This window comes from Tubulanus polymorphus, chromosome 11 (genome assembly GCF_964204645.1).
Source record: "Tubulanus polymorphus chromosome 11, tnTubPoly1.2, whole genome shotgun sequence".
NCBI classification, from domain to species: domain Eukaryota; kingdom Metazoa; phylum Nemertea; class Palaeonemertea; order Tubulaniformes; family Tubulanidae; genus Tubulanus; species Tubulanus polymorphus.
This window is the reverse complement of record NC_134035.1, coordinates 4,815,590-4,827,139: the sequence shown is the minus strand read 5'-3', so window position 1 is coordinate 4,827,139 and position 11,550 is coordinate 4,815,590. Positions and strand designations below refer to the sequence as shown.

The 11,550-nt window shown below is 40.4% G+C and overlaps 1 protein-coding gene across 2 annotated transcripts; it reads left to right on the top strand.

The window, feature by feature from the left end:
- The first annotated feature begins 37 nt into the window (after nucleotides 1-37).
- LOC141913105 (SCY1-like protein 2) lies at nucleotides 38-11,098 on the top strand. Of its 2 annotated transcripts, XM_074804555.1 has the most exons (17): nucleotides 38-201; nucleotides 818-909; nucleotides 2,247-2,429; nucleotides 2,950-3,252; nucleotides 3,891-4,037; nucleotides 4,593-4,808; nucleotides 5,175-5,291; nucleotides 5,383-5,508; nucleotides 6,001-6,177; nucleotides 6,546-6,668; nucleotides 7,075-7,188; nucleotides 7,596-7,728; nucleotides 7,814-7,932; nucleotides 8,410-8,510; nucleotides 8,832-8,904; nucleotides 8,988-9,110; nucleotides 9,435-11,098. In XM_074804555.1, exons 2-17 carry the CDS (start codon nucleotides 841-843, stop codon nucleotides 10,254-10,256), a joined length of 2,946 nt encoding a protein of 981 aa, XP_074660656.1. In that variant the 5' UTR covers nucleotides 38-201; nucleotides 818-840; the 3' UTR covers nucleotides 10,257-11,098. The 2 variants fall into 2 exon arrangements, with proteins under 2 accessions (XP_074660656.1, XP_074660657.1); XM_074804556.1 differs by lacking the exon at nucleotides 818-909.
- The last annotated feature ends 452 nt before the right edge of the window (nucleotides 11,099-11,550 follow it).

The following is an 11,550-nucleotide window of genomic DNA, read 5'->3' as shown; positions in this document are numbered from 1 at the left end:
AGGTTTAGGATACACTACTCAGTAGTTCCGGTACAGCTTGTCAAACAACTGTCATCGAAATTCTGATTAATTTGTCGTTTGAATGTGGGGTATCCGAGCCGAATAGTCGCTGATTACAGGAGGAACTGGTGAAATAGACAGCTACCGAGACAGAGAGCTGTCTAATCGATGAATCGTTCTTATATTTGCTGAGAAACACCGGTTAGTCCGCTGCTAGAAATAAAAACTAGGACTTTTAAAATCACTTCCGGGTTCCCTGTGCCGGCCCTACTGGACGAGTGTCGGGTTGATTGTGATCTAGTTTGGAGAGAATTGGGCCTAGCTGGCTCGGTTTTGGAGTTCTGGGCCTAGCTCAGTCCTTGCTCTGCCTCAGTTTGGAGTACTGGGCCTACCCCTGCTCTGCCTTAGTTTGGAGTACTACTGGGCCTAGCTCAATCCTTGCTCTGCCTCTGTTTGGACTGGAGTGTTGGGCCTAGCTCAATTTTGGCTCTGTTGGTGGCTGCGAAGGCATGAGCCTCACCCTACTACTGCCGCTGGGCCTAGCTCAATCTTGGGTCTGGCTAGCATAGGTTACTGGTCCTAGCTTGATCCTGTCCATTGCCCCCTTTGATTAATCTTAATGTTATTTTTAATTGATTAGCACATTTTTTTCCCCTCCACATTTTAATCTATAATGTGTATGAGTAACTGTTGTAGTAGCTCGATGAATACTCAGTTGTTACGATCGACCCTTCTTACGGAGTATCGGATCCTAAAAATTCTAAAATCGGTTACTGCTCAATATCGCGCTTCTTCAAAACTTTCTCAATTATTTCAGATCGCCGTTCTTCCACGCGCATCATGGACAGTATCAGTTCATTGAAAAAAAATATAGTCGAAAACGTTAAGAATGCTAATAATAAAATTGAGGTAGAAATCATATATATATATATATATATATATATATATTGATAAGTGGAATTGTGCGGTGATGGGAGATATGATTATAATATAGTCCGGGAATCATCGGTTCATTGTCGTTGATTGTTGGTTGGTGCATGGTCGACACTAGGTTATCTAATAGGGTGGCCACCCGCCTGGAAAACTTGAGGAATTAGAAAATTAATCAGGGAAAACTCGGGGAATTTGACAAATTTTGCCAAAAACCCCATCGAACTCGAGAGAATTAGGATATGCAATTGACGAGATGACTTATTTCTTTTATGATAAATTGTAAGGTTTTAAGCCGGGAAATTTCTCCATTCACCTACAGCAGATTCAATTTTGCGTTATCGCTCACTGAATTCGTAAACGGGGGAAAAGTGGCTACCCTGTCTAAATCTAGCACTCTAGCTTTTAAAATCATGTATATTTCTTCATCGGGGCGTATTGTATTTTGTTGTCGTTACACATTATTGACTGTGCCTACAGCACCACTGTCCTGGGCATCTCGGCTTTGTAGGAAAACTACGATATATCGTACGCTTCTAAATAAAAGGATCTTGTCTTTGTCACTGCCATGATGATATTTTACGCATGAAAATTGCTTTGTTTTTGAAATACCGGAAATCAAGTTTGAGGTAGAAACCATCGTAGTAAGCCATAATAATCTATCTGCTTACTGAGGAACTGGGTTTGATTTGATTTGATTTGAACACTTTATTTCTGCTTTCTGATGGTGACCAATATCCAATTGCTGGTTTGTAACTAATGACCCAATGCTACATCTATGTGTATTGGGTAGTCAAAATTACAAGTAGACCTACCCTTTTTCTCAGTTGTAGGTTAAGTTTGAGTTGAATTAATTCATTTTAAATGTGTTAACCCCGGGAGTCTAGAACTGTTGCATTGGATCCAAAAGACCATTTCCAATTTGCTTTAACCCTTTCAATGTTGGCTAACCCTATAGTGCTGAAGATAATTTTAAAATTCTGAAGAAATTCCACCCTAGTGTGTTGAATGACGGGAATAGCACTATAGTTCGTCTACACCCTGGCGCGGTATATCGTTAGTTACTAATATTTCACTATGTTTGACAGGTGCTGCCATCTTTCAAGAGAGATAATTAGTAATTACTAATTAAATCAATACACCGCAGTGCAGTGTACTAGCAAAATCCATCACTGATTCGTACACCGCACTGCGGTGTAGACGCACTGAAACGGTTAAGTGTCTAATATGAACTCACAAATGCAAGACTGGGTCAGGCGCGTCTGGTTTACGCGGCGATATAAAATACGTTGTTTGTTTTTTCTACTGATACGCAGGGAGCCAGTTTCAGTTTCGGGATCACCACGATGGATATGATATATAAAATCAAGAACACGGTGTCGGGCGCGTTGCCCGGCAATCCGGTCACTCGTGAGTTCGATGTCGGCAATCACGTCGCGAGCGCCGGTCCCGGCTGTCTGTGGAAGATCTACGACGCGATGAAGAAAACTACGAAACAAGTAAGTCACCCGGTCAGCTAGCCAGCCAGCCAGCCGGCGAACATTCATTTAACTAGATGCCAAGTAGAACTATAGTCTATATTCAATCATATGTAACCTGTTTTTTGTGGGTTAATCGCTTAATTTATGGGAGTGCCCGTACTTGAAATCAGCCTTAATATCGCTAGTGAAATTGTGCAGTCTGAATGAACCATCGTTTTTTATATCCGTTTTGTATATTGTATTGGACAATTGCCTAAAATTTTTCATTTACTCGAAGTTGAATATAGAGAAAAGTCCATGCTATCATTAACTAGTTTCAGCAGAGACTAATCACATCGATCTGGTATTTGAAATACTGCATTAACTTAAATCATTTTATATCCATTTTACACTGTGTCGAATGAAGGATTGCCTTAAAGTATTCTTTTAGTTACTCGAGCTTTGTATTATTGAGAAAAGTGATTCGGTATTTTCATCATCTCACGAGAATTTGTAATTCGATGAAATCTGAATCTGAATTTCTATCTCCCGTCCGCAGGAAGCGTCCGTTTTCATGTTCGAAAAGAAACTGATCGATCGCTATTCGAAAAAAGACAAGGAGATCATCGTGTCGGTGCTGAAGAAAGGAGTCGCCAATCTAACGCGTTTACGACACCCGAAAATACTATCGGTGCTGCACCCGATCGAGGAGTCGCGCGACAGTCTGGCGTTTGCGACCGAACGAGTTTTCGCCAGTCTCGCGAACATGCTCGGCAACTGCGACAATGTGCCGAATCCTTTACCGGCCGAATTGAAAGATTGCAAACTGTTCGACGTCGAAATCAAATACGGATTGTTACAAGTAAGTACGAACTACAGGTGATTTTCAAATTACTGAACTGGCAACATTTTTTATCCAGGTATCCGCAGCCTGGAGCCATCCTCTTTCTAGTCGTTCCTCAGCTATTGCTAAGTCCTGATCAGTTTGCGAAAAATGTTTAGATATGATTATGATTGGTGTTTGTAGTTCACCATCACTTTACATGTGTTCAGGATTTCAACATCTATTTATAACTGAAAATGAACTACAAACACCGGGGATGTTGAAATTCTGAACATAATTGAAGTGTGTATGTAAAGTTTTTCAAAGTGTACTGATAGAATGTCTGGTGTTTGTAGTTGATTTTCAACTTAAGATGTGTGAAGCGCTGTACACAAGTGAGGTGTGTATGATCAGTTTTTGAAAGTGTGCTGATTAACTATCTAATGTCTGGTGTTTGTAGTTCATTTTCAATTAGAAATGTCTCAGATGAAGTGCTGAACACATGTGAAGCGTGTATGACCAGTTTTTGAAAGTGTGCTGATTAACCGTCTAATATCTGGTGTTTGTAGTTCATTTACAGTTAAAATCTTCGACGAATGTTGGATAGTTTAATCATAATTAGTAAGAAATGTCTATTCTCGGTCAGTTTGTGTACGAAGGATTACATTTCGTTTCAGATCACCGACGGTCTGACGTTTCTTCACAACGACGTGAAGATGTTACACAAAAACGTCTGCCCCGAATCGATCGTCGTCGTTAAGAACGGAGCGTGGAAACTGAGCGGCTTCGATTTCTCTCTTCCGAACATCGGAAGCGCCGATCAGGTAAAATAGCTATTCACCGTCGTCGTAAATGTCGATAAAAAAATGGATTTAAGTTAGAAAATATAGTCTATAAATATAATAATCGTATGAATTCTCATAAGGGGTTGATCATAAGCGTTAAGTACGTATTGAGAGGTGGCCAATTTTGAACATGCAGGGAAAATTAGGGAATTCTCACTTTTCCTGAAAATCAGGGAAAAGGTGGGGAATATAGATTTTTGATCTTGACTGGGAATTTTGTATTCCATGATCTGTAAGCATCCTGAATTGATTACATACAATAGATACTTGAAGCAGTGACAGATCGGGGGTTTCAGGCCACCCACAACAACTTCCAACCGTTAATATCCATGAATCAGACAAGAAGATCTTCTCATTCAATCAGGGAATTTGGATTTTTGCTATCTTGTTGTTCTTGGTGGTAATCAAGGAAATTTTTGAGGGCCAGGGGAATAAATCATGGAATTGTGGATTCCTTGATCTGTAAGAACTTTGTGATATAAGAACCACCCGTTAATGATTAAGTACAGAATTCTCGTGGTTATTATTTCACAGCCGGCATTCACGTTCATCGACTGGGAACCAGAGTTGCCCCACGTAGCGCAGCCCGCGTTGAACAATCTCGCGCCCGAGTACAAACTGACCGGCTCGTGTAGCATCGCCAGTGACATGTTCTCGTTCGGCGTGCTCATGTATGCCGTGTTCAACCAGGGGAAACCGTTGTACGAATGCAACAATCAAATCAGCACGTTCGATAAAAACGTACAAGAGGTAAGGGTCACTCAAAATCAATCGGATTCTGAATATAGATTTTAGAAATTGTGGAAATATGTTGCATGTAATAGAGGTAACTATTCAACTGAAAGATGTCTGGTCAAGTCAGAGATAACCATTCAACTCGGATATTTTCTGACCTCTATATACCATCCAAATCAGATATCACTCTCAAATCGGAGAGATTTATCCTGTCCAAAAATATCTGACCTGAAGTGAAGCGTCTACCGTACCATCTAACTCGGATGTCACTCGCAAATCGGACAAAATTTCTACAATCTGAAAAGTGACTCGAGCGCTGCCTAGACCATGAAATGAAATTAAGCTCAGTACGAACTAATAGTGGTTTTATATTGTTTATAGTTGAGACGTATGAAGGTATCACTGCTGGGTAGTATTCCGTCAGAGGTTCGCGATCACGTGAAAATGTTACTGAACGCCGAACCGAGTGTTCGACCAGACGCAAATCAACTCTCAAAGGTACCCACCCATTTTACGATTCTGATTTCTTCAACCCACCCGTTGATGACGTTTATTGGTTTAATATTCTTCATTTTCGGTTTCATTTTAGATTCCGTTCTTCGAAGATGTCGGCGTTACGACGCTGCAGTATTTAGATTCTATGATACAACACGATAATCTACAGAAATCACAGTTTTTCAAAGGTCTCCCTCAAGTCGTCGTCAAACTTCCAAAGGTAAGCTACTACCAGAAAATAGTATGAGCATGGTGTCTCGTTGATACAGGATTTGTGAATTTGAATTGTGGTGGTAGTTGTAGAGTTTCCTGGTTCACAGTTCTTCTATGGCCTCTTCCCGTCAATAAGTAAAAGAAACCTTGAACCTGAGTGGGGCTCAGTGGGTTGAGGGAGAAAAGAAACGGAGCTCAGTGAGTTGAGAGAACATAAAAATCATGGATCTTAGTGGTTGAGGTTAAAACAAAAATTGAACGAAGACTATGAGCGGTGCTCATGTGGGTTGAGGGATAAAGAAATATCAGTTAGGTGAGGGGAAAAGAAACAGAGCTCAGTGATTTGGGAGAAATCTCGGACCCGAGTGAGTTCAGGTTAAAAAAAACCTCGAAGTAACTAGAGTGGAGTTCATGTGGGTTGAGGGATAAAGAAACTCATGTCATGCTCATGTGGGTTGAGAGAATGAATATTTCTCACTAAACTCGTATTGTGTTTCAGAGAGTTCATTTGCAGAGAATATTACCGTGTTTATTCAGTGAATTCGTCAACGCCGATATGGTTCCATTCGTTTTGCCGAGCATTCTCGCGATCGCCGAACAGATTACAGACAGCGAGTACGTAACGCACTGTCTGCCGTTGCTGAAACCGGCATTCGCCATCGAGAACCCCGTACAGGTTAGTGTCATCAAGAGAAACCAGGGCCCAGTTTCACACAAAGTCGTAATTGCTATTGGTTACTTCATGTTTTTAATGAGGACAACATATCAAACTTAACCGTTTTTGGCTTACCCTGCACACTTTTTCGTGAAACTGGGTCCAGGGGTGTTCCTAATGTACATGCTAATCTTCAGATTGATTATTTGATTGATTTACCAGAAGTGAAAGTTGTGATATCACTATTCAATTTGTTGAGGTCAAAGAAACTAACGTGTCTCCACAGTTTCTGGAAGGATCTCCAAACACCGCTTGGATCTGCCGCTGTAGAAAGAAGAGATGGAAAAAGGGATTGCAATGACTAGAAATTGATATATTTTTTTTTGCAGATTTCGTTGATTTTCATGCAGAATATGAGTTTATTGCTGCAGAAAACGCCGCCCGCCGATGTCAAGAATCATATCTTACCAATGATCTTCCGAGCGTTGGAAAGCAATTCGCCTCAAATACAGGTAACGCTACATTTAGTTGCGTTTAGAATAGTCTAGAATATCAAATCAGATTCAGGGCTAGTTGCTCAAAACTTTTTTAGAGTTAAAGGATCAATAGTTGACAGTGAAAACTGCATTATTACTATAGTATTCATCTGTTTAATTGATCAATACATTCAATAAAACTGTTAAATTTTTTTGTAGAAATCAGGGCGCGGTTTTATAGACCGGTATTACCTTTTACCCTGGGGCTAACTTAATTGAAAATGAATTAAATTAACCCTGGGGTTAAAGGTAACACCAGTCTGTAAAACCTGCCCCTGAATTTCAGATCAGGCAAATTTGAGAATGTAAGATAGAAAATTCTGCAGAACCCTGTCTGGTGGTTCTGAGCATTGAATGTTTTATGTTTGTTTATTTTCATTAGGAGATTTGTCTAAGCGTTATTCCTACGTTCGCCAGTTTGATCGAATATAGCAGTATGAAGAACGCCATTTTGCCGAGAATTCGTAAACTCTGTTTGGCTACATCATTATTAGGGGTGAGTCGAGTTTCACAAAGATAATTACAACTAGTTTTAATCATCGAGTTTACTGAAATTAGATGGTTGTTATAAGCTACTAATCACAATTTTGCTACATGAAATTGGGGACAGTTGTTTATCAAACTAAAACATTTACTTTTTTACTCTGATCACGTAACTACCTGGTAAGCTAGTTCTTTGTCTACATTGTTCGCAAGAAGCAATTATAGTATTGTAGTTTCCATAGACAAACCAACAGTCCAAAGAAAGACTTCAACAGTTTTTTGATGAAGGCTTGTAGCAATTGAGTTGAAATAACTTTCATAGTATTTATCTTAAATTTTTGTCTAGTTTTTCCTACATTTCGTATCCAATTATCCTTCGCTTTAAGAATTCTAAACTTAAGAATTGATAATTTTGTCCAGGTTCGTGTGAACTGCCTCGTATGTATCGGGCAGTTATTAGAATACATGGACAAGTGGTTTGTTTTGGACGAAGTGCTTCCGATGTTAACAGAGATTCCCTCGCGTGAACCTGCTGTCCTCATGAGTATTTTAGGTACGTTCATTTCATTTGTTTTAACCTCATATTTTACCGAAGAATACGACGCATATTAATTGCGCAATACGAATTTGATTTTCAGGTATTTATCAAGTAGCATTTAGTCATAAGAAATTAGGAATAACGAAGGACATCCTCGCGACAAAAACTTTACCATTCCTGCTGCCTTTATGCATTGACAGTAATCTCAATTTAAAACAGGTTTGTGAATGACGAAATCGTTAAGATTCTATTGAATTTAATGGGTTATTTGAAATCTGTGAATTTCTGTTGTCTATGAGAAGAGGAGTTGATTGATACTGAGTTTGTAATGATTCCCTGATCGTCGGGGAAAAGATCATGAAAAATAGTTAGTGTTGAAGTATCAATGTCCCTCTAACTTCGATGTCTTAGTCAGGTGGCAGTAAGCAAATAAGAATGAAGCTAATGAATAATGCATGAATCATTCATTATTATATGAAGATTGGATTTGGAGGATTTAGAAAAATCTCATAACCGCCAGATAAATAATAAATTTGAAATATCATCAATTGTGGGATTATTCATTACTTTCATCATTGAGAATACATCAATCTATCTGTCATGAATTATACTATTCTTATTGGTACTCAAGCAAAATTCAAGGATTGCGGCGGCTTTAGTTACTTATTACTAGCGATCACATATTTTGTTTTGTAGTTTAATGGTTTCATCTCGGTGATAAAAGACATGATCGGACGCGTTGAATCGGAACATAGGAGTAAACTAGAACAGCTCGATTCCATGCAGCAAGAACAAAGGTTTGTTCGTAGCTATCGAACTGAACGAGCTCATCAACTGAGGAGCATTCGTTTAGAGCAAACCCATTAGAGTAACTGAAAAATCACATTGTTTAGATGGGTTTATCAACTGATATGCTTAAACCAGCCACATTTGTTTTGTCGTATTTCAAAATGGGTGAACTGACCAAACCATTCGAGGAGCTGTTTGCTGAGTAAACCAACTCAAGCATCCTCCCATGGAGAGAAGTCATCATCCCCTGTCCAAACCAAGAAATGCTGTTGTGAGGTTGCATGACCTCTAAACATACATATTTTACATATTGCGTGTTGAACTTTCAGAACGATCAATTTTGGACCCGAGCACAACCCGAACAATTTAGTACCGACTGAAGCGCCGAAATCGGACACGATGGTAAGGATCACTAGACCGGAGATACCCGGGTATTGCTACACTGCACCGCGCGTTATAAACTATGTTATTATTCCGATTTTCAGATGGATCGATTTCTGAGTGGTTTCGGTATCAGTAGTGTGTCGATTAGTAACAGCAGCTCCGGTGACTCGCGGGAAACCGATACCAAAAAGTCACCGACTTCTCCAACGAGTCAGACACCTAAAGTATGTGTTCATTCGGAGTGATAATATTTGAATATAGTTCACCTCAACTTACAGCCTCAACTAACAGGTTTCGCTAGGGGGATTTTGGATTTGTAAATTTTTGCCTGTGTTCAGAAATGTGAAATATTTTTCGCCTACCCCTGAGATTGCCGTACTGATAAAGTTTTGCAGAACATATATGAAATGTTTTATTGACGGTCTTATCCCCATTCATAAATAGTTGGGACTATTTCCAGTCTTGATGAATATCATTCAGAGAAACCCTTTAGAAAAAACTAACGGTTGTTAGAATTGCGGGATTATCTTGTTATCTCGTGTTTTCAGGCTACAAATTTGACGATGGAAGAAAAACAAAGACTCGCTCGTGAACAAGAAGCTCAACAGAGGATGAAAACTCAAGCGCCGATCACGGCGAAATCGACGCCGACCGCGAACAAACCGCGCGTTAAAGATCTCACGTCGTCGCTCGTCAATTCCAACTTCATGGATGCGTCGACCGGGCTGAACTCAAACCGCGCGCCTAATTATAACATATCGACGACGCACGGGCAAGGGGTGAATTACAACCCAAGCGGACCGGGTATGGCGAGCACGAGTACGATGTATGGACCGGCGAAGTCGAATTCGTTCAGCGGAGGGATCGGTCAACCGTCGTACGGCGCAGCGGCCGCGTCGCAGATGCCCCCGAAACAAGCGACGGTCGATTTATCGGCGTTCGACAGTTTACTTCAAACGTCGTCGAATCAGCCGAGACCGTCGTTGAACCAAATTGCTCGACCGGCGGCGATGACGCAGCAACAACCGTACATGGGATACCAACAACAACCGCAACAAGGATTCATGGGTCAGCAGCAGCCGCAGAGAATGATCGGATATCATCAGGGCGTGATGGGATCGCCGGCGGGTATGATACCGCAGCCGGGCGGCATGGCGAACCAGTATTACCGCCCGGCGCCGGGGCCGCAGTCGAATCAGGGCTTCTTCGGTAACTTGGCGATCACGAACGGACAACAGCAACAAAGCGTCGTTAACCAACAACGACGCGACGACGATTTCGACAGCCTATTCGGCGGCGGGCCGTCGCAACAGAGTATTAACAATCAGAACAAGCCGAAACCGAACGATATATCGGACATATTCGGCTGATGATTGAATCGTATCCGACACGCGACGACGACGTTCCACCTTTATATAAGCTGCTCAAATACTGCCTTTACCCGGTGGTGTGTAGGGAATTAGAGGATTTGCAGGGGTAGATCCAGGGGGACTTACCGGACTTGTACAAGTCCATCAAATTTTTTTGAGCGCATTTTATCAACTAGTGCATTTCCGCTTAATATTGCCTTTTTGGACATTGAAGTGATCTTTGGTGATATGACAAGTCCTTCAAAATTGGCCCTGGATCCGCCCTTGGTTAATGATGATATTGTCCTAAGTCAATTCTAGTCAAAACTGTTTCTTCTTTATGATTTATATGTATATATTGTTAATTCCTCGCATTGTTTATTAATTAATGAATTTATCGTCAATAAGATGCTTTAATTCGTACGGTGATGATTTTGATTTAAAATCGTTGTATTTAGATTGAGGGTAATCTTTGTGACCATTAAAGTATTGTATATTGATTAACTAGTTGAACGTAAAGTATAGAGATTTTGTCGAGTTGAAGACGGTTGGCTTAAGCAATATGATTGATATATCGTAATGGTGACATTCCTCGAAGAAAGAGGACTCAAAGTAGCAATCGAGGATTCTGCTTGCCGCAAGCGAGATACCACTAGGTTTCGCTAGGGTACATTTGGACAACACTGCTGGATCTTGCATTCAATTAAAATCTGTGGTCAAATAAACTCATCTAGTCAATATTTCCTGATGTAAGTGGGTTCGGTAAGGGACTATAAGTTGAGTGAATATTTAATGAATCTAGATACCTGCGGTAACTCCTGGATACTTGTTATAGCATTAATAGGTGATCAGATGTATATAAATATTTATAAATAAATATGATATTGAATATTATAACTGTGTTTTTGATTGTGAGTCTATAGGAGGTTTATTTGCTCGTTCCACCCCTGAATGAAACAACTGGCACATACCTTGTATGTATTATTTGCAGCTATGGATAGATGAGTTCTTGAGGAATTCAACCATTTTACCATCGACGAACCCCAGTGAAGTTGATTACATGTTCCTGATTCCGTTGCAGATGTTTTCAGCAAGCCTCCTGCGAACATGAAGTTGGAACCTTTAAAAAACTTCCACACTTGGCCAGGGATTGGAATTAAATATTTCAGCAACTTGATCAAGTCAGGTGTGGTTGTATACGGTCTCCTGAAGTTCGTTGTAACGAGGTTCCACTGTGTTATTTATACTACAGGATCCAGTTCCACAGTTGTGAGTTAACATTTGACCCAGAGTTAACTCTTTGAAAATTAACTAA